The following is a 25,000-nucleotide window of genomic DNA, read 5'->3' as shown; positions in this document are numbered from 1 at the left end:
ATAACAATAACACAGAACCACAAAACAGTCAGAAATTGAAAACAGTTTTGACTGGTTTGTGGTTCTGTGTTATTCTGAAATATGTTAACAAAATCATAAGCTTCAAGAAATCAATTAAAGTCGTTCTATTCTTAAAATGTCTGAATGGTTTGTGAATCTATATTGTTATTTTTAAGAAATTTCAAGACAATTATGACTAACATGAAATCAAGTGTATTCTCAAAAATGTTTGGACTAGTTTGTGAATTTGTGCTGTAAGATCATAATCTGTGCTATTTAAAAAAAAAAATGTCAACATAATCACAAGCTCCTAAAAATATTTGACTGGTTTGTGAATCTTATATTTTCAGCAAGGTCGAAAAAATATTTTTCTTTATTAAATCAACGGCATTCTCAAAATCTTTGACTGGTTTGCGAGTCTTTTATTTTCAACAATGCAGAATTTTTTTCATGAAATCTACTATATTCTCAAAGATTTTTGAATGGTTTCTTAATGTGTCATTTTAAAAATTGCAACTAAATTATAATCATAAAATCTCCCGTACTCTCACATTTTTTGACTGGTTTGTGAATCTGTGATATATAAAAAAATGCCAACAAAATTTTGACCTTCATAAAATCAATTTTATTATCTAAATTTTGGGGTGGTTAATTAATCTGTATTTTTAATGTAAAAAAATCACAACCTTCAAGAAATCAATTGTATTCTCAAATTGTTTTGAGTTGTTTCTGAATCTGTATTATTTTTAAAAATGTCAAAAAACAATTTTTCATGATCTATATCCTCAAAAATTTTTGAATGGTTAACAACCTGTATTTTGAATAATGTAAAAAAATCACAACCTTCAAGAAATCAATTGTAATCTCCATTTTTTTTTGCTAGTTTGTGAATCTGTATTATTTTCAAAAATGTCAAAAATAATTTTTTATGAACTATATCCTCAAAAATGTTTGAGTGGTTAATTAATCTGTATTTTTAATAATGTCAAAAAAATCACAACCTTTAAGAAATCAATTGTAATCTCCATTTCTTGACTAGTTTGTGAATCTGTACTATTTTAAAAAACGTCCAAAAATAATTTCTCATGAAATCAACTATATTCTCAAAAATTCACCTGTATTTTGAATATTGTAAAAAATTCGCAACCTCCAAGAAATCAATTATAATCTAAACTTGTTTGGAGTTGTTTGTGAATCTGTGTTATTTTCAAGAATTGTCAACTTCATCTGTTTGTGAGATTTATGATGTTGTGTCTGTCAAAGCAATGACAATACGTATACAGTAAAACATTAGAAGTGATCAAACATTAACGAGTCAACCAAAATCTTTGTTAATTAATTATCTTAGATGATTTTTTGTTTAACTTATTTTGGAGTCTTGATTGTTACCTGTACAGAACACAACAACATCCTGTGAAATAAGGTAATAGAAAATTAACCAAAACATGTTTGCAAATTTTAAGATAATTTTATCTGTGTGTGATTCACGTGGAAGATCGATTGTTACCTGTACAAAAATGACAGTACCCTGTTGTCATACCTTTGTTTGTGGAGAGTGTTCATTGTGAGGCGGTGTGGTGTTCAAAAGTTCCCTGAGAGTTATTCCTTAGACAAAATCCTCTATTTTGTCTGTGGATGACAAGAAAAAAAAAAAAAGTTTCATGTGTGTTTATCTTCGTGTTCTTTTGCTAACAACATGACGTTGCTATGTATGTGTAATTATTTCTTTTGAAGAGATGAAAGTGATTTTGTTTTATGTTTAAAACTGAAACATTCTTGTTGTGTCAAGGTAGTTGCTGGAAATTGTTCCTATACAATTCAGTATGGAATGGAATATAAAAATTTAGACCAAAGGGCGAGCTCTGGGGCCTAGGATGAAGTCATTCACCGCTGGAAGGGAAACTGAGAGTTAAAATGTTTTAAATGTGTATTAGGAGGAAAACATCGGAGTTGCACCGTGAAAGAATTGTTAGGAGGGAGTGGAGAGTAAGATGGAAGAAAGAGAATATGAAAGGAGGTACAGTGAAAGGAATGAAAGGAGTTGCAGCTAGGGGCCTATGGAAGGGATGCTGCAAAGAACCTTAAATAATGCCTACAGTGCACGGAGTGAGATGCACTGACGGCACTACCTCCATATGGTGCTATACAATTCAGTAAGTTCATCCAACATTTAAAGAGATGTGAAAACCTGTAAACAGTCAAGATGAAGTTAAAGGCATATCTGTTTATAAACAGTTGTGAGTCAGCAGTTATATAAAAACAGATTTTTAACTAATGGGTCCCTCCAGACGGACCACTAAAAGGCCTGAAGGAGGGCCACCAAAAATAACATTAGAGGATAATGAAGATGATGATGAATTCTTTCGAATGAACACCATAATATTCTCTGGAAGCTTGAATTTAAAGCCAGTGGCCCCTGTGGTGGGCTTGTTCCATATGAATAGGGTTCATCTTCTGAATAATAATAATAATAATAATAATAATAATAATAATAATAATAATAATAATAATAATAATAATAATAATAATAATAATAATAGTCTGTGGAAGCTTGAGTTTCAAGTCAATGGCCCCTGTAGTGGGCTTGTTCTATATGAATAGGTTTCATCTTCTGAATAATAATAATAATAATAATAATAATAATAATAATAATAATAATAATAATAATAATAATAATAATAATAATAAACAGACTATTAGAAAATAATTAAAGATAATGAAAGGACATTAGAAAGAAATACTCACCTGTACAAAAGGATAAAAAAAATTGTTTATGGAAAAAATAAATCCCATCCACTTGGGAAAATTAATATTTTGTGGAATAAATTCCCTCTGATTCAGGGAATACATTGAAAGGTTTTGGAATAAATTCCGCTTGTCGCCGGCGCGCGATGGGGCGGGGAAACTTTTTTTTTTTTTTTATCCTGACAAATTTACTGAAAAAAATTGTTCGGTGTAAAGGAAAAACCTAAAAGTTTTATGGAATAAATTTCATCGAAAAAATTTGCATAAAGAATGAGTCTGCGATGATAAAACCCACAACAGTTTTTTGAAATAAATTACAATCTGATATTGGAAATAATCTCGGAATTTCTTTATGAATAAATTCCAGTTGATGACGAAGGAATCATAAAATTTTATCCAAAAAATTTTTTCAGCCACAGGAAACCTTAAAATTTTGAGGAATAAATTGCATTTAAAAAAAATTCATGGAATAAATTTCATTTGGTTCTCGGATAGTCCTTAGGGTTCTTGGAATAAATTCTATTTTTTTCTTTGAGGGCTTTTGTGCAAATTAATGACAGCTAAATAAATAGAAATAAGTAAAAAAATAAATAAAAATAAATAAATAAATAAACAAATAAATAAATAAATAAATAAATATATTCGAAGTAAAGTTATCTCTAACGTTCTAGTGAAAGTTTCTATTATACAACAAGAGAAAAAAGATGAGAGAGAGAGAGAGAGAGAGAGAGAGAGAGAGAGAGAGAGAGAGAGAGAGAGAGAGAGAGAGAGAGAGAGAGAGAGAGAGAGAGAGATGAACAAGAGAAGTAAGAGAGAGAAGAGAGAGAGAGAGAGAGAGAGAGAGAGAGAGAGAGAGAGAGAGAGTGCATTTATGCAACAAGAGGAAGAGAGAGAGAGAGAGAGAGAGAGAGAGAGAGAGAGAGAGAAGAGAGAGAGAGAGAGTGTGTATTTATGCAAGAGAAGAGAGAGAGAGAGAGAGAGAGAGAGAGAGAGAGAGAGAGAGATTTATGCAAGAGAGAGAGAGAGAGAGAGAGAGAGAAGGAACAAGAAAAAAAATAACAAACAAACAATGGCGTGACAGACACCGCCTAGCCAATCTTCGTATAACTGTCTATCGCCCGTTCAGTTTGCAGCCTACCGTAGAAACCTAGCTTCGATACGCACAGAAAAAAAAAGAAGAAGACTAAACGGTGGATTAAGGCTGCTATAACGCGAGCCTTTCCTCTAAAACCACATAATTTACGATTTCCTTTTTTTTTTTTTTTTTACTTTCTGAAGCATGACATAATAATCATCTGTCTAGACTTTCGCCTTCATAGCATTTATTCTTTTCTGGTTGTATAACAACTTCATCACGCTTCTATCGCGAACACGACAAGTCTTTACAAGGCTTCTGAAGAAGTCTTTTCACAGGTAATTGTTTGCTGAATGTTTATTTAGCCTTTTGAGGATAGGATCTAGAGTTTAGGCCAGAGCTAAGCGCTGGAACCTACGCGTTCATTTTCTCTCAATGTTTTTCTCCTGACGAATGTGGCTTAACGAAAAACTAAAAGGGGCTTTCCTCAAATTTCTCATGGAAACCCGTGCCACATACATACGCGGATTATCACGTTGAAAAATCAATGAAAATCCAGTGAAAAGCTGGAACAAAATTATGCATGAAACGCTCCTCAAAAACTGTGGCAGGAACGGAATCAGAATAACGTATGAACGTCGATAAAATCTTTGGATCATAATCAGATTAATAAATATATATATATTTTTAATTAATGTCTGGATCGCCATCAGAATAGCCCACGAAAATCTACTGAGAATTATGTCCGTATCGCCATCAGGATGACGCACAGAAATCCTATTAAAACCTGTTCTGAATCGCCAACATAGCGGCTTCTCATTAGCATCTGACCAGTGTCCAGTCTGAGTAAATTATTTTTCTTTTTTTTCTTTTGTCAATGAGGTGTTCCGTTTCAGTGTATCGGAATGATTGTTGAAATGTACAAAATGTCCACATCGAAGTTGAGTATATCAACACACCAATCATTTTTCAACTCCCTATGGAAAATTTCACAATATCCTTGAAATATATCACGTAACAGTCTACAAAGATACTACGCCTCCGACGAGTAATTCTCAACCAATCACAAATCCCAGTAGCCGAAGTTTCTTCGGTGCAATCGAGTTTTCTGCACAGACGCTACAGCGTATAATCAAGGCCACCGAAAATAGATCTATCTTTCGGTGGTCCCCGGTGTAATGCTGTATGAGCAGCGGGCCATGAAACTTTAACCACGGCCCGGTGGTGGCCTATCCTATATAGTTGCCAGAAGCACGATTATGGCTAACTTTAACTTTAAATGAAATAAAAACTACTGAGGGTAGAGGGCTGCAATTTGGCATGTTTGATGATTAGAGGGTGGATGATCAACACATCAATTTGCAGCCCTCTAGCCTCTGTAGTTTTTAAGATCTGGGGGCGGACAGAAAAAAACAGAAAAAGTGCGGACAGAAAAAGTGCGGACAGAAAAAAGTGCGGACAGAAAAAAGTGCGGACGGACAAAATATGACTGAAATACGCAGATATTGATCAATGAGAAACTTACCAAGAGGTTGCTATTTCAGTTGGTAAATCCAGAAGCGCTTGCTGGAATGGAATGGAATGGAATACAGAGTTTAGGTCAAAGGCCAAGCACTGGGACCCATGAGGTCATTCAGCGCTGGAAAGGAAACTGAGAGTAAGTAGGTCTGAAAGGCGTAACAGGAGGAAAACCTCAAAGCAGTTGCACTGTGAAATAATTGTTAGAGAGGGTGGATAGCAAGATGGAAGAAAGATAATATGAATGGAGGTACAGTAAAAGGTATGAAAGGGGTTGCAGCTAGGGGCCGAAGGGACGCTGCAAAGACCCTTCAGTAATGCTGACAGTGCACCTCCTACGGGAAGAAGCACTTGTTGCACTGAAAAATCCAAGAGACTGGCTTTACTTGCCTCAGGAGTCAACTAAATATAAAGCAAGGTAGAGTCCACTGAAGCTGCAAGACTGCCCTCTGCCACAATATGAAAGTTTGATTCTAAGAAATAAACAGTGTCTAGATAACACCTAGATAACATCTAGATATCAACTCGAGCTGAAAGCATCAGGCAGCAGTTTTTTTTTTATTTCGCCAGCAAGCAATCAGAATTGAAACAGTTAAATTTATTTTATCATTGGTGGTTTAGGTTTAGGAAAGATATTTTTTAAAGATTAAAGCGTAATGTATTCTGCGTTTGTTAAACAATAAGCCAAAATTGCAAAAGATTGGCCTTGATTTTTCAGTCCTTATCGCTTTGTCGATTGATAGATTTCTCATTAATTTTTTTTAACTTGCGATTTGTTTCATTGTGTAAATCCTGATATCAAGCTACGTAAAATTTTGATATAAGAGTCTGGGTACTATAAAGATTTAAAAAAAAACAAATTTTAAAAAAAGTCAACGAATTGATATCAAGCTACGTAAAATTTTGATATAAGAGTCAATAAAGAATCAATTGGCAAATCAGAGTCAACGAATCTTCATCAATTTGTGTGTTTGCCACATACCACCTTACAGCTAATTCCTCAAATTTCTTATGGTTGAACTGTGCGAGTTCATAAGTCCACACCAGTCATATTCACCTTACCATCACGCTGGCATAAGGCCAGCCATAAAGAGGCTGATTATAATTTGGCTACTTTATTATTTAGTTTGTGTAAAGCATACAATAGAAGTTGATTACTATCTGTAGCATAATCAATGGCATTTGATGACATTTGATTTAATAATTGATATTTCAGGCTTCATCTTGGCTAAAACCTAAATACACACAAAAAAATATATACAATATATATATATATATATATATATATATATATATATATATATATATATATATATATATATATATATATATATATATATATATATATATATCATTGCATTAGAAGACTGAGAGAATACTTCTCTCATATTTGAAAATCCAGTTAATCTCATTTCTTATAAGAGTCTCACTAAGGAATTAAACTCCGGCTAAATAATCGTCAGATTAGCATTAATGCATTGCTGAAACCTTCGGCAGGTAAAAGAATTCTTTCATAAGGGGCAAAGAGGAACTAGAAATTCAAAAGGGTAAGTGACTTTCCAGAATCACTTGTAAAGGGTTTTCTTTTTTTCCAGTTACGATTATAGGATAAGCCAATTGACTTGCGAAGAAATAAGTCAATTGACTTGCGAAGAAATAAGTCTATTGACTTGCGAAGAAATAAGTCAATTGACTTGCGAAGAAATAAGTCTATTGACTTGCGAAGAAATAAGTCAATTGACTTGCGAAGAAATAAGTCTACTTGGGAAGGAATAAGTCGATTTACTTGCGAAGAAATGAATCTATTTGCCTGCGAAGAAATGGGTCTATTTACTTGCAAAGTAATAAGTCTATTTATTTACCAAGAAATAAGTCTATCTACTTGCGAAGAAGTTAGTATATTGACTCGCGAAGAAATAAATCTATTGACTTGCGAAGAAATAAGTCTATTGACTTGGGGGAAAATGAGTCTATTTACTTGGGAAGAAATAAGTCTATTTACTGGCGAAGAAATAAGTCTATTGACTTGGGAAGAAATAAGTCTATTGACTTGCAAAGACATAAGTCTATTGATTTGGGAAGAATAAGTCTATTTACTTGGGAAGAAATAAGTCTGCTTGGGAAGAAATAAGTCTACTTGGGAAGAAATAAGTCTACTTGGGAAGAAATGAGTCTGCTGACTTGGGAAGAAATAAGTCTACTGACTTGGGAAGAAATGAGTCTGCTGACTTGGGAGGAAATAAGTCTGGGAAGAAACAAGTCTGCTGACTTGGGAAGACATGAGTCTGCTGACTTGGGAAGAAATGAGTCTGCTGACTTGGGAAGAAATAAGTCTGGGAAGAAATAAGTCTGCTGACTTGGGAAGAAATAAGCCTGCTGACTTGGGAAGAAATAAGCCTGCTGACTTGGGAAGAAATGAGTCTGCTGACTTGGGAAGAAATGAGTCTACTGACTTGGGAAGAAATAAGTCTACTTAGGAAGAAATAAGTCTACTTGGGAAGAAATAAGTCTACTGACTTGGGAAGAAATAAACCTGCTGACTTGGACGAAGCAAAAATCGTAATTTCTGCCTGTTGAAGTAAGCAAGTCTTTAAGACTGATGCAAAACAGAAGCAGGGGGAAGACCACAAGCCTGACAGTGGAAGGAATAAATCCATAAATCGCGGGAAAGAGTAATCCCAAGAGGATTAACGATTTCTACGAGTAGCATTCCACAATACGCCAAATGTTTGGGTACATAACGCTTCCTTGCGCTCACTCGGGCAAGCAAAATGATTCTCAAAATGTTTCTCAAGCACGCACTAAAACTATCAATATCTCCAGCCTGACAATAAATCTTTTAACAAATTTTGCCAAAATTGGATTTTGCAGTTGCGTGACGCTTGTTGAGGATTGGTAATGATTTCCGTAACACCTCAGGGAATTCTTAGTGTGACACGTAGTCTGTAATACAATAGTGACTCTGGTCAGTTACTCTATAAAAAATTGGCTCGTTCAAGAGGTCTGGAAGGCGGAATGGCCCTGTTCAGTGCGTCTGTGAGGTGGCATTCCCCCGTTCAGAGGGTCTGAGAGCTGTACCAGCCTTGTTCAGCAGGTCTGTGAGCTGAAGCGGCAGCGTTCAGTGGGTCTGTGACCTGAAACAGTCTTGTTCAGTAGGTCAGCAAGCTGGATTGGCCTCGTTCAATGGGTCTGTGAAGTGGCAAGGCCCCGTTCAGAGGGTCTGCGAGCTGTACCAGCCTTGTTCAGCAGGTCTGTGAGCTGGAATGGCAGCGTTCAGTGGGTCTGTGAGCTGAAACAGCCTTGTTCAGTAGGTCTGCAAACTGGACTGCCTCGTTCAGTGGGTCTATGGGGTGGCAAGGACCCGTTCAGAGGGTCTGCAAGCTGGAAAGACCTTATTCAGTCGGTCTGTGAACTGGAATGGCCTCGTTCAGTGGGTATGCGAGGAGGAATGGCTCGATCAAGACGTCTGTAAGGTGGGATGGTCCTGTTCAGTGGATCTGTGAGGTGGAGAGGCCGAGTTCAGTTAGTCTAAAATATTGGACGGGTCGCTCAGTGGTTCACATGCTGGAATGGCCTCGTCCAAGAGGTGTTTATGGTGCAATGGCCCTGTTCAGTGGATCTATAAGGTGGAAGAGTTTTTGTTCAATGCATCTGTCTAGAAGATTGGCGCCGTTCATTGATTATGAAAGGTGGAGTGGCCTCGTTCATTGGCTCTGTAGGGTGGGATGGTAGAACCAGCCTCCCCTACTCTAAGTGGATCCATTAAGAGGACTGGCCATGTTCATTGCATCTATAAAGAGAAAGGCCTCGTTCATTGGCTACTTAAGGTAGAATGGGCCCCATTTCCTGGGACAGTAAGATGGAATGGTCTGATTCGATGGGTTTGTAAGATAGAATGGCCCCATTCAGCGGATCGGTGATCAGAAATGGGTCAATAGGTCAGTGAGTTTTTGAGCAGTATAGGTCTCGTTCAATGGGTGCCTGAATTGGAATGGCTCCATTCAGTGGGTTCCCGAGCTGGAACGGCCGCGTTCAGTGGCTCTGTGAGCAGGAATGTCCCCTTTAATTGGTACTGTGAAGTATGTATAGGTTAAATGGCCGCGTTCAGTATGTCTGTGAGGTGGAGGGCTCCGTTCAGTACATATATATATATATATATATATATATATATATATATATATATATATATATATATATATATATATATATATATGTATATATATATATATGTATATATATATATATATATATATATATATATATATATATATATATATATATATATATATAAAGTCCTCACGTGAAAATAAAGGAAGTGGTACCAAGACTTTCAACTATTATTCCAAAGTCATCTTCAGGAATAAAAGTTGAAAGTCTTGGTACCAATTCCTTTTATTTTCAGGACGTGAGAAATTACAATATCATATGTATATAAATTATATATATATATATATATATATATATATATATATATATATATATATATATATATATATATATACAGTATATATATATATTTATATATATATATATATATATATATATATATATATATATATATATATAAATAAATTTATATATATATATATATATATATATATATAAATCCAGAGAGAGAGAGAGACAGAGTCTTCGAAATAAATGCGTTCATGCACAATCCATCATCTGAGATTTACTTTCGTATGATATCCAGTTATATATCAGAGCATCAGCGAAGACATTATCTTCCTGGGGGAAATTGAACTTTGTAGAAATTCCGCCGAATACCCAAGAATAGACATCGTATCTCACCGTCCGGGCTCAAATGACGGTGATTTAGTTCAGTCCAGAACTGGCATTTCGTGACTGAGAGAATCTCTGAATTTTAGACTGCCTAGCATAAACACAAGTCACGCTGAAGTCGTGGAAAAAAAATTCATTATAAGAAAAGAATTGTGTTTTATTAGTTTCTCTCGTCAACTCGTTTAATTCCTGGTTTGTAGATCACCATTTTTAGTTATTTCAGTATTTCTGTGTAATTACGTGCAATATATCAAATATTTACCTTGTTCAGAGTCGATTGAAGGCAAAATTCTAGCAAGGAGATTTGTGACCAAGTTCTCCTTTTTGTGAAGAAATGTTGACTATGTCCCGTTTTTGCTTTACTAGTTTTCTGTAAAAGAAAACTGTTGTGCCGGCTTTGTCTGTCCGTCCGCACTTCTTTCTGCCCGCCCTCAGATCTTAAAAACTACCGAGGCTAGAGGGCTGCAAATTGGTATGCTGATCATCCACCACCCAATCATCAAAGCTACCAAAATGCAGCACTTTAGCCTCAGTGGTTTTTAATTTATTTAAGGTTAAAGTTAGCTATAATCGTGCTTCTGGCAACGATATAGGACATGCCACCACCGGGCCGGTGGACTGTTTCATGAGCCGCGGCTCATACAGCATTATACAGGGACCACCGAAAGATAGATCTATTTTCGGTGGCCTTGATTATGCGCTGTAGAGGCTGTACTTCGGCGCATTTTTTACTTGTTTGTTACTGACTTCTTTAATGAGTAAAGTAATTTGCAGTCTTCAAAGGTTTAAGAGAATTGCTTTTTAAAGAAATCAATGTGGCATCGGCCTAATGATTTTCAAGACATATTGTAATTTCGGCTGTGTTCCAGAGAGTCTTTTCAAGTAAACATAGTCCAGTTTAATAAGGTTTGGAATAATTCCGTGAAGATGAGACGAATGAGTAGTATTTGGAACGAATGCTTTCCTCGATGGGCGCCAATTTCCGCAAATTAAGACTCAATCTTCGGACGTTTGATTTCATATTGAGATCATTCTGCTTCCTGTTCTTATGTGGGAGGAAATTATTGTAAACACAGCTTCGGGTCCTCACAGAAAAGTCCTTACTAACGATAATGCCAGATAAAGTTCTATAACCTAAACCCTGTTATTTTATGCTACATAAAAGTTTAATGTTAAAGTTGGAATAAGTCCAACTGTCATGAAATTGAACTCTGTGAAGATGGAGTAAACTAAAGCTTGTTGCTCTTTACACAGAAGCTTAATCATCGTATGTTTTCCTGATGGCTGTACGTGACGGCTGGAGCACCTGTGCTCTGTCTGAACGATCGGCCAGGTGATCTGAAAACAGAAATCTGGAAGTGATTCGTCACCAGAAGAATGATTCATCTGTTTATATTCCACTGAATTCAGAATTAAGAGACTGAGCTTAAACTGTGGATGTTGATAAATTCATTGTAGCCAGATAAATTTTAGAATAAAAATGACATAAATTTTTAATCATACATTGCTCAATAAACCCAGTTATGATTCATTAAGCCATAATGTGAGGTAACAAAATGATTGAGTTCAATGAAAAAAAGTAAAAAATTCACCGAAGTTCCTTCGACGCAATCGAGTTTTCTGTACAGCTTATAATGCTGTATGAAACTTTCAGCCGGCAGTGGTGGCCTGTGTTGCTGAGGTGCCAGACGCACGATCATGGCTAAATTTGACCTTAAATAAAATAAAAACTACTGAGGCAAGAAGGCTGCAATTTGGTATGTTTGGTGATTGGTAGGTAGATGATCAACATGCCAATTTGCAGCCCTCTAGCCTCAGTAGTTTTTAAGATCTGGGGGCGGACGGACATATAGCCATCTCAATAGTTTTCTTTTACAGAAAAGTAAAACTGCCGTTGGAAATTACTGAACCGACAAATTTGACAACCAAAACCCAAAGACGAGTTTCATCTTCGGTTCCTTTAAAGAAATTATTTAGTATGAAGAAGAAGAACAAATCTTACCACACAAAAAAAAAAAAATTATTACCCGATTGCAATTTGGATCAGAGGCGAGGCAGTGAGACGCCTCAATTCCCGAGGCCAATTTAGAGGGAAAAGCTGAGTCATAATGATCGCCAGAAGCTTAATCAGGGGCGTAAACTGGGCTATGAATAGAAGCCATAAAAAGAGGCAAAAATAGTCAAAAGTTTATGGCGCCCTGAAGGGAAAATGATCCGGTGATGAAAGTCATTACCAGAGAAAGGAAAATGAATGAACTTGAAAATGGCTGATCTAAGGACACGGAAAAAAGGAAATGAGAACGATGAATACTTTAAAGAGAAATGTAATAAATGATGGATTATTTATTATTATTATTATTATTATTATTATTATTATTATTATTATTATTATTATTATTATTATAACAGAAGATGAACCCTATTCATCTGGAACAGACCTACCACATTGAAATTCAAGCTGAATATGAAAAGACCAGAAGATGAACCCTATTCATCTGGAACAGACCTACCACAGAGAACATAGACTTGAAATTCAAGCTTCCAAAGAATATGGTGTTCATTGGAAAGAAGTCACAAAGGATATTATTATTATTATTATTATTATTATTATTATTATTATTATTATTATTATTATTATTATTATTATTATTATTCAGAAGATGAACCCTATTCAGATGGATCAAGCCCACACGGTCCGTTGACTTGAAATTCAAGCTTCCAAAGAATATGATGGTGTTCATTAGAAAGAAGTAACAGAAGGAAAATGAATAAGCTTGAACATGGTTAATCTACAGACAGGAAAAGAAAGGAAATTAGAATGATTAATAACTTAAAGAAAAACGGAATAAGTATTGGAACTGGAGAACGTGATTGAAGAAGTAGAAATAAAAGGGACATATTAATAAATAACTTAACAGAAAACATTATCACAAAAAAGTGTCCATTTCTGTGAAATGGAAAAATAATAATAATAATAATAATAATAATAATAATAATAATAATAATAATAATAATAATAATAATAATAATAATAATAATAATACGTGAAATTTTAATATTTCGCACCGGAGAAAGTTTGCAAGAGAGACATTAACAAACTGTGCATTCTCTCTCTCTCTCTCTCTCTCTCTCTAACAGTAATTCCTCTTAATCTCTAATTAGTTTTGTCCTTCAAGATTGGTACTAGAATGTCTATATCTCTCTATATATATAGTAATTCCATTAACATTAATCATATAATTAGTTTTATCCTTCAATATTATATACATAGATATATATATAAAAAAATACATATATATATATATATATATAAATATATATATATATATATATATATATATATATATATATATATATATATGTATATACATATGAATATACATATATCATGTACATATATATATATATATATATATATATATATATATATATATATATATATATATATATATATATATACATATATATAAAACACATTACCCAAATACCACAGTGACCTTCACATTACCGAAATAAAACAACGCAAAATAAAGACCCGGGAATAGAGGGCAACAATTTGCAACAGGATCGATAAATGTGGGGAATAAACAGTCGATAGGAAAAATGTATCCTTTTGTTCAGTCACGCGAATTTGGGGAAAGCTTGCACGAATCTGGAAGAGGTGGAAGAAAAGGTCTGCGATTTTGTGCGGTTTCTAATTATTATTTTCCTCTCTCTCTCTCTCTCTCTCTCTCTCTCTCTCTCTCTCTCTCTCTCTCTCTCTCTCTGAATATATATATATATATATATATATATATATATATATATATATATATATATATATATATATATATATATATATATATATATAGAGAGAGAGAGAGAAAGAGAGAGAGAGAGAGAGAGAGAGAGAGAGAGAATTAAAATACGCACCAGAGTGTGTGTGTGTGTGTGTGTGTGTGTGTACAAGTGTACGAGGGAGTGTATATATATATATATATATATATATATATATATATATATATATATATATATATATATATATATACACACACACACTCCCCTCGTACACTTGTACACACACACACACAGTCTGGTGCGTATTTTAATTCTCTCTCTCTCTCTCTCTCTCTCTCTCTCTCTCTCTCTCTCTCTCTATATATATATATATATATATATATATATATATATATATATATATATATATATATATATATATATATATATATATACATATATATATATACAGATATATATATATATATATATATATATATATATATATATAAATATTATGTATATATATGTATATAATGATATATAATGTATATATATACATACACAACACACACACACAAACATACGTATATACTGTATATATAAAGTCTCGTTACAGTACAGGAGATAATTACTACTTCTCCAAGAAGTCTAAATTAAGGGGTTACAATGAAGGGACCCGGAATCCTTCCGTTCTCGTCCAAATCTTGAGGATAATGAGTAGCGGTCATCATCTTTAAAATGACTTTGTCTCTCCACAATGTCGCATTAATATTCTTCATTCTCTTCCACTTGTTCTTATTCCATTATTTTGTGCGTTTTATTTGACCTCTCATTAGGGGAGGGAGGAAGAGAATCGGATTCGCATTACAAAAACCTCTTTTATTATTTTTCTTTTAATGAGTATTCGGTGGTATTTGAGGGAAGACTTTTAGTCACGAATTACTACAGTATGTTAAAGTTCGTTTCCTTTATATTCAGGGGAACTGATCCTTACGGGATATGAAAATATTATTATTGTCAGTTCAGCATTTACTCAGATATCATGGCAACTACAGAAAAGGATGTTGGATCTATAAAGTCAGTTATTTGAGGGGGGAAGACTTTTGCTCACGAATTCCTACAGAATTTTTTAAAGTCTGTTTCATATATTCATGGAAACAGATACTTATGGTATGCGAAAATAATATTCTTGTCAGTTCAGCAATTACTGAGATACCACGGCAACTAAAGAAATTGATATCAAGAAAGTCGATTTTCTGTAAATTGTGAATTTGTAGTTTGTGGAAAACCTAATTATTTGTACGTCCAAGAAATGCAATCTGCTGTCCTTTTCCCATTCTGATCTAAATTTAATTCTCTGGGCAAGGTTGTTCAGTTTATTAGATAACTTCTTAAAATCTCCTCAAATAGGATTCCAGGAAGTCAAAATGGCATACACATACCTTATGCAGATATTATCTTCAGAATAATGGGGTTTATAATTACGGTCTAAAAATCTGTCTAAAATAATCATTCAAAGAAAAGTAGGATATAAGAATAATTGAATTTCGTGCCTGCCCCCCCCCCCAAAAAAAAAAACTTTCAAAATGTTTATAATATGGGAGGAGATATTGTCTTTATGCGTTTTATGAGGCCAGAAAAATACAGAAATTTTGAGGTTAATTTTTCCAAAAACTCTATGCCCTTCTTGTCCTGAAATATTTTACTAAAATTCCTATCAAGATCGATAAGTATCTTGCAAATCTTATCGCAAAAGTCCAGTCTTGTTATGGTGACGTCTAGCTTTCATAGCAAGCAAGTAAAAAACGCACCAAAGAGTCAATCGAGTTTTCTGTACATCGTATAATCAAGGCCACTGAAAATAGATCTATCTTTCGGTGGTCTCGGTATAACGCTGTATGAGCAGCGGCCCATGAAACTTTGACCACGGCCCGGTGGTGGCTGATCCTATATCGTTGCCAGACGCACGATTATGGCTAACTTTAATCTTAAATAAAATAAAAACTACTGAGGCTAGATGGCTGCAATTTGGTATATGTTTGGCGATTATAGGATGGATGATCAACATACCAATTTGCAGCCCTCTAGCCTCAGAATTGTTAAAGATCTGAGGGCGGACAGAAAAAGTGAGGACAGAAAAAAGTGCGGATGGACAGACAAAGCTGGGCATAATAGTTTTCTTTTACAGAAAACTAAAATAAAAAGCGACATTTCATAGCCATTCAACACAACCTTCACTCCCATAAAGGATAGTTGGCTCAACAGTCCCTTCGCGGAGCATTCCCAATCTTCAGCACTCACTCTGCTACCTTCCTTTCTTTTTTTCATTCTACCTTCATCTGTTACATTAATTTTATATCCAAGTTGTCTTTACGAATCAGCTGCTTCTACTCTTCCACCGTCAATGTTAACATCCATTGTTTTAATTTCTTCTTGTTAATTAATACTAATGTATATATTCCTTTGTTTATAAAGTTGTATGTATGTATGTATGTATGTATGTATGTATGTATGATTAAATATGTATGTCTATATATACTAGCCATTGGTTCTGATTAAATAATAGAAGGTCAATATTAATGCCATTTACAAAGTTTTATTGTCCATTAATACAAATGTATACATTCCTGTATTTACAAAGTTGTATGTATGTATGTATATACTCGTTACACATGATTTAATATAGAAGGTCAATATTAATAGCCATTGTTTCGATTTTTTCTTGTCCATTAATACTAATGTATATATTCCTTTATTTATAAAGCATGTATGTATGTATGTATGTATTTATGTATGTATGTATGTATATATGTATGTTTGCATATACGTATGTATGTATGTATGTATGTATGTATGTATGTATGTATGCACATACTCGTTACACACGATTAAGCATAGAAGCCAACGTCCACACATACACGCAAAAATAAATTTCTGTGAAACAAACCCCTCAAAATAATTTATGAAAATGACGCACGAAACAAACAGCAATAAATTGCAAGGAGCAGATTGCACGTGAGCCGAATAAGATAAATAAGAATGAAAAAAAGAAGTGTTTTTACGGGGAATAAAGATGGCTGATAATGAGGGGAGGTCACGAAAGGTGTGTGTAACAGGTAATGACGAGAGGTAATGAACACTGGTGAATCGCTATGGCGCTGTTTATGAAAACACAAGATTTATTTATTATTATTATTATTATTATTATTATTATTATTATTATTATTATTATTCAGAAGATGAACCCTATTCATATGGAGCAAGCCCAAAGGGGCCACTGACTTGAAATTCAAGCTTCCAAAGAATATGTTGCTTATTTGGAAGAAGTTACAAAAGATATTATTATTATTATTATTATTATTATTATTATTATTATTATTATGAATTATTATTATTATTAGATGGAATTAAGCTTATTAATAAGATGATAATAATAATAATAATAATAATAATAATAATAATAATAATAATAATAATAACAATAATAAAAATAATAATTATTATTATTATTATTATTATTATTATTATTATTATTATTATTATTATTATTATTATTATTATTATTAAAATTCAAAGAATATGATAGTGTCCATTAGAAAGAAGTAACAGGAAGAAAATGAAGAAATTTGAACATGGTTAATCTATAGAGAGGAGAAGAAAGGAAATTGGAACGATTAACATTATGAAGCAAAAGTAATAAACATTGTAAACTGACGAACGCAATGACAGAAACAGACTTAAAAAAGGACATATTATCTGATAACTTGAGGAAAACGAAAGTATGGGGCACAAAAAAGCTTCGTAAGGAAGAAGTAAGGGGAGATAATGGGGAATACAGAAAGAAGAGATGACTTATTAACAAAGAAAAAATAAATTAAAAAATCGGTAAAATTGTATTGAAATGCAAGAATAGTATTAGGGTATATATATATATATATATATATATATATATATATATATATATATATATATGTGTGTGTGTGTGTGTGTGTATGTGTGCGTGTGTGTATACATGAACTATATGTAAGCACAAGCACAAGGAAAATGAATGAATTCAAGCAGAAAAACTTTGAATAAAAGATAAAAGTAATCACAAACACAACCTGGAAAGAGCACCTTATATTCTAACTGACCTGGAAGAGCGCTGTTACCCGTCCTGGAACCACAAGACGTCTGGAAGCAGTCAGCGCTGGAAAGTCGTATATGGACGGCTGGGACTCACCGAGTCTCTGGGGGGGTTGCCAGAAAGCGACAGAACTTCACTGAACCAATTTTCTTTATTATTTTTTCTTCCTTTCGTCTTCGTCATCATCTTTCCATATTGCTTGATTACCTGAATGATAAAGGAATTATATTAAGTAGTTTTTAAAGTTTTCATTGAATTTCTTTTTGCTTTACAGTGTTTTATTTATATATTTCTGTATACGTATGCAACGAGTGCCATGGATGTCATCTGTCTAATTTTTGTAATATATTTTTTTACTCAATCTTCATTCTCGCTGCATACTTGATAATAAGTATCTTTCTGTCTTGATTTATCCTTCATTCTCTTACTCATTTGAGCCTTTTTGTCTTCCTCTTCAGCATTACCAGTTGGACCAGTGTTTTACAGAACGTTACACTACTTTTATACAGGATAATGTTCTGTATTTTAGCTAGGGGCGCCTCAGAGCATGAGTTAGAATATAATCTGTGCAAATGAACACTCGCTGGAAGAGCCATTAAGAATTGAGGGCATTCACCCGCAATAAGATATTTCATTACTCACTTCAAAGATTGTAATTATTCATTTCGAAGGCTGTGTAATTATTCACTTCAAAGGCTGTGTAATGATTCACTGTAAAGGCTGTGTGATTATTCACTTCAAAGGCTGTGTAATTATTCACTTCGAAGGCTGAGTAATTGTTCACTGTAATGGCTGCAATTATTCATATTGAAGGCTGTGTAATTGTTCATATCAAATGGTGTGCAATTATTAATTTCAAAGGCTGTGTAATTACTCACTTCAAAGGCGGTGTAATTATTCGCTTCAAAAACTGTAATGATTCATTTCGCAGGTTGTTTAATTATTCATTTCAAAGGCTGAGGAATTATTCACTTCAATGACTCTGTAATTATTCACATTAAAGGCTGTGTAATTATTCGCTTCAAATGATGTGGCATTATTCATTTCAAAGGCTGTGTAATTATTCACTTCAAAGGTTGGGTAATTACTCACATTAAAGGCTGTGTAATTATTCACTTCAAAGGTTGAGTAATTATTCACTTCAGTGACTCTGTAATTATTCACATTAAAGGCTGTGCAATTATACACTTCGACTGGCGTGTAATTATTCACTTCAAGGGCTGTGTAATTACTCACTTCAAAGGCTGGCAATTACTCACTTCAAAGACTGTAATTATCCATTTCGAGGGCTGTGTAATTATTCACTTTAAAGGCTGTGTAATTATTCACTTCAAAGGCTGAGTAATTATTCACTTCAATGATTCTGCAATTATTCACAATAAAGGCTGTGTAATTATTCATCTCAAATGGTGCATAATTATTCATTTCAAAGGCTGAGTAATTATTCACTTCAGTGACTGTAATTATTCACTTCAAAGTCTGTGTAATTACTCAGTTCAAATGCTGTGTAACTATTCACATTAAAGTCTGTGTAATTACTCACTTCAGCCTTCATCCAATCCGTCTTATTATCTGGTATGGGTACACCAGTTAAAATAATGGTAAAAAAAATTTCTATACGAAAAAATGTGTCCATAAAAAATATATCAATTTACGATAATGCATGCCTTTAAAAACATAAAATAATATTCTTACACGCTAAGAAAAATAAGAAATGAAGAATCTAACAGGAACGGAATTTAATCAACTTCAAACCACAGAGCAGAACCGGGACCTTGCAATTGTCAATTTTTCGCGGAAAATAAACGACACAAAAAAACTGGATAAGTTACGTACTTTATAATGCAAATTCACAGCGACGACCTGAACGAAAAAATACTTCAGAAACTATTTTACATTTCTCTGATTAGTGGGCGGTCCTGGAGCCCCGAAAAAAAAAAAGAAACACTTAAGTGAATAATGGAAGATCGAGGGACTGGTGAACGAAATTCATCGGACGAAATCATGTGGAGACGAGAGATGATTTCTGAGCTCCCAAACACTTATAAAAATTCCTCATCCGGATTTTATGAGGCAAAATCACACATGATGACTCCCTCGAGAAGGTCTAAGAAGGAGGTCGGAAAGGACTTTATTCTCTTATTAGCAATGCATTGCTACCCTAATACTATTCTCATTGCATTTTAATATATTTTTATCTATATTTTTTTGTTTATTTTGTATTTCTTAATAATAATAATAATAATAATAATAATAATAATATTATTATTATTATTATTATTATTATTATTATTATTATTATTATTATTATTATATAATAATAATAATAATAATAATAATAATAATAATAATAATAATAATAATAATAATAATAATAAATGAGCAAGCCGATTGGAAGGGTCAATCCAATCACCTTTTCTTGGGGGGGAACTCAGGGGGGAGGAGAAGAACAGGGAAAACGGGAGAAGAAAGAGCGTTCCGAAGCTTAGTGGTGACAGGGATAAAAGTGACAGAGAGTTTGCAAGCTTTGGACGTCTCTCCTTTCTTCCATTTTCCTTAATTTTATTTTTTGAGTTTTGCTTTCTGCGGGTCTGGACAAGATAAAATGTTAGGTTTTACTAAGAAAAAGGTCTATAATAAAAAGAAAATATGGCATAAACATTCGACTCATTACAGGAATAATCTTACCTTAATTTATAAGTTTTCTCTTTCTAAGAATATTCCGTTTACCTAATTATGTTGTATTTTATCGAATAATCCTCTATTTTAATGATTCACTTATGTTTTATTTGTCTCTAAAATATTCTTGAATGTTTTCAATTTCAACAAGAGATATTTTCAATTTCGTTCATCTAACAACGCTGGGTTTTCTGCAATACTTTCTTTATTCCAGTTACCCACCTAAAATATTTTTGAAAATTTTCATTTACATTTTAACAGGCATATTTTTGTAATTATTAGAAGTCTTTTATCGTGTTTTACTTTGTAGCGTTTTGCACATTATGACAGTATTACAAATGTCCGCGTACAATAGAATTTACGCCTGATTATTATTATTATTATTATTATTATTATTATTATTATTATTATTATTATTATTATTATTATTATTATTATTATTATTGTGTAGAACTCTCAATGTCGAGAACAGGAGTAATTTTGTATAAGGTCCACAATAATATACCAATGGTGGGATGTGAAACTTTATAAAAATGCACAAAAAGCTTTCGAACCCTATCCTGGGCTCATCTTCAGTACATTGATATATTATTATTGTGGATCTTATACAAAACATATGTTTATTCGACAGAATATCATCGCTGAATATATCCCGTTCTGTCATCGAATATTTTGACGCTACAATCCACGCGAACTTTGAGAAGAATCTTCTGCAATAATGTCTGCGTCATTTGAGAACCATTTCTCAAATTGTCAAGTAACTTCGGAATAATATCTCTTTGGAATATTCACGAATCTCGAAAATAAGTTCAAAAAGTTTCTTTATTGATGCTCACATTCTAAGCTCAATTTGCTGTTAATAATTTTCACTCAAATTGAGAACGATTTTTTAAGTTGTTTTTCTCGCAGTTTGAGAACAAATTCGTATGATAATTTTCACGAAATTTTAAGACAAAAATGATCTTTTTCTTTAACAATTCTTTCTCAGTTATTACCATCCTTCGAAATTGAATCAATACAATATCCCTTCTGTCAGAAACTACACGTTTTTATCTATTCATTAATTTATTAATCTATTTTTTCTTTTTAATAAGTGAGATATCTTCTTTCTGTATTCCCCTTTAATCTCTCTTACTTCCTAATGAACACCATAATATTCTTTGGAAGCTTGAATTTTAAGTCAATAGCCCCTGTGGTGGGCTTGTTCCATACGAATGGGTTTCATCTTCTGAATAATAATAATAATAATAATAATAATAATAATAATAATAATAATAATAATAATAATAATAATAATAATAATAATAATAAATCTTGTAACTTCATTCAAATGAACAGCATAGCCTAATATTCTTTGGAAGCTTGAATTTTAAGTCAATTTCAAGTCAATGGCCTGGTGGGCTTGTTCCATACGAATAGGCATCATCATCTGAATAATAATAATAATAATAATAATAATAATAATAATAATAATAATAATAATAATAATAATAATAATAATAAATTTTTTAACTTCTTCCAAATGAACACCACAATATTCTTTGGAAGCTTGAATTTTAAGTCAATGGCCCCTGTGGTGGACTTGTTCCATACGAATAGGCTTCATCTTCTGAATAATAATAACACTATTAAACCGAACGAATGTAATTTCAGGAATAATAAAAAAATACACCTAATTGATAATAATCTCTTTCTAACTGCTTTCAAGAAAAAAAGGGATAGTTTAAAACCTGTAATTTCCCCAGTTCAATTTGTTATACGAGTATCTGCTTCTTTTAACTCTAATGACTGCGTGGCTACCACGAAAGTAAAACAGGAATTTAAACCATCTCTCTGTTTGACGCTCTCATTAAAACCTATTTTAGTATCTATAATTTCCCAGTCCGGTTCACATTCAGGATTACTGCTTTCAAGAAAAAAGGGATACCTTAAAACCTGTAAATTTTTTCCCCATTTCAATTTTTATCTTAAACATTTTGTTTTATTTGTAGATTTTTTAAATTTTTTATTTTATCTTACTTTTAAAATTTTATTTCATTTACAAATTTTATTTTGTTTTTAAAATTTTGCTTTACTTTTCAAATTTTATCTTGTTTTTGAAATTTCATTTTATTTTTCAAATTTTAATTTATATTTTTGCAATTTTACTTCAGCATTAAAATCTTGTTTTATTTATAAATTTTTTTCATTTTTAAAATTTTATTTTATTTATAAATTTTTTCATTTTTAAAATTTTACTTTATTTTTAAAATTTAATTTTATTTCTTAAATTTTAAATTTTAAAAATAAAGTTTAAAAATTTTAAAATTTTAAATAAAATAAAATTTTAAAAATTTTATAAATTTAAACAAGATCTTGTTTTTGAAATTTCAAAATTTTAAATTAAATTTTAAAAAAAATATATTTTTGATAATTTTACTTCAGCATTAAAAAACAAAATTTTATTTATAAATTTTTAAATTTTTAAAATTTTATTTTATTTATAAATTTTTCAAATTAAAATTTGTTTAAGATTAAATTTAAAATTTAGTCGTTTTATTTCTTAAATTTTATTTTTTATATTTTTTTCATTTTTTCGAATTTATTTGATTTTTTAATTTTTATTTTTATTTTTGAAATTTTACTTTATTAAAATTTTATTTTCAAATTTTATCTTATTTTCTAAATTTTATTTTATTTTTCAAATTTAACCTTATTTTTTAGCCCAGTAATGCTTGTATTTTCTGGCTATTTTCGACCACTAATCGTTATCTGTCTCGTTCGAAAATGTGTAAGACACAAAGATATTATAGTTTTTAGCTAGCTAAATGTAGTATAAATACAGGAAACCATTAATTCTTTAGTCCACTATATTATTATTATTCAGTAGATGAACCCTATCCATACGGAACAAGCCCACCAAAGGGGCCATTAACCTGAAATTCAAGCTTCCAAAGAAATTGTTATTATTATTATTATTATTATTATTATTATTATTATTATTATATTATTATTATTATTCAGAAGATGAACCCTATTCATATGGAACAAACCCACAGGGTCATTGCCTTGAAATTCAAGCTTCAAAGAAATTATTATTATTATTATTATTATTATTATTATTATTATTATTATTATTATTATTATTATTATTCAGAGGATGAACCTTACTCATATGGAACAAACCCACAGGGTCATTGCCTTGAAATTCAAGCTTCCAAAGAAATTATTATTATTATTATTATTATTATTATTATTATTATTATTATTATTATTATTATTATTATTATTATTATTATTATTATTATTATTCAGAAGATGAACCCTATTCATATGGAACAAACCCACAGGGGTCATTGCCTTGAAATTCAAGCTTCCAAAGAAATTATTATTATTATTATTATTATTATTATTATTATTATTATTATTATTATTATTATTATTATTATTATTCAGAAGATGAACCTTACTCATATGGAACAAACCCACAGGGACCATTGACCTGAAATTCAAGCTTGCAAAGAAATTATTATTATTATTATTATGATTATTATTATTATTATTATTATTATTATTATTATTATTATGGAACAAACCCCACCAAAGGGGCCACTGACTTGAAATTCAAGCTTCCAAACAATATGGCTCTCATTAGAAAGTAAGAGAAAGTAAAGGGAAATACAGAAAGAAGAGATCTCACTCATGAAAAATACAAAAATAAATAAACAAATACATCAAAAATGTATTAAAATGCAAGGAGGACAGCATTAGGGTACTAGTGCATTGCATCATCGCTTGAACTTTAACTTGAACTATACAAATGTCTAGGATAAAATAAATTGGCTTTTGTCTTCTGAATATATTGTAATATAATATCCAAGAAACCACAGAGTCTTCAGTCCACTACATAAATGTAGCCTAAGCTACAGGAAATTAAAGTTTTAGTCTTCTGAATGTGGTCTGGGACACAAAAATAAATTACAGAATTTTAAGTCAACTAAATATAGTTTAAGACACAAGAAACTACAGCCAGCTATATAGCATGTGGTCTAAGATACAAAATATGTAGTCTAAGATACAAAATATTATAGTCTTAGTCTTCTAAATGCAGTTTAGGATACAAAAACCTACAGAGGTTTTAGTCAACTGAATAACAGCTTAAGATACAAGAAACTACAGCTAGTTGTTTTAGTCTTCTAAACGTAGTTTAGGATACAAAAACCTACAGAGGTTTTAGTCAACTAAATACAGCTGAAAATACAAGAAACTACAGTATTCTAGGCAGCCAAATGTAGACCAAGCAAATGTCTTTTGCACTTGTAAATGATTATCCTACT

General features: G+C 32.1%; 1 protein-coding gene across 4 annotated transcripts in view; it reads right to left on the bottom strand.

Annotated features, from left to right (window-relative positions):
* Positions 1 to 25,000, bottom strand: part of LOC136837015 (uncharacterized) — a 126,512-nt gene that overhangs the window by 35,075 nt on the left and 66,437 nt on the right. For 3 of the 4 annotated variants that reach the window (XM_067101557.1, XM_067101558.1, XM_067101556.1), the window contains exons 2-3: positions 18,013 to 18,212; positions 1,541 to 1,629 (exon numbers count right to left, since the gene is read on the bottom strand). In XM_067101557.1, the coding sequence (XP_066957658.1) occupies positions 1,541 to 1,563 (23 nt within the window). In that variant the 5' untranslated portion in view covers positions 1,564 to 1,629; positions 18,013 to 18,212. The remainder of the gene's footprint in view (positions 1 to 1,540; positions 1,630 to 18,012; positions 18,213 to 25,000) is intronic. The other variant, XM_067101559.1, reaches the window with a different exon arrangement.

The sequence above is a fragment of the Macrobrachium rosenbergii genome, chromosome 57, assembly GCF_040412425.1.
Source record: "Macrobrachium rosenbergii isolate ZJJX-2024 chromosome 57, ASM4041242v1, whole genome shotgun sequence".
NCBI classification, from domain to species: Eukaryota; Metazoa; Arthropoda; class Malacostraca; order Decapoda; family Palaemonidae; genus Macrobrachium; species Macrobrachium rosenbergii.
Note: the sequence above shows the minus strand (reverse complement) of the source record. Positions and strands in the feature narration are given on the sequence as shown.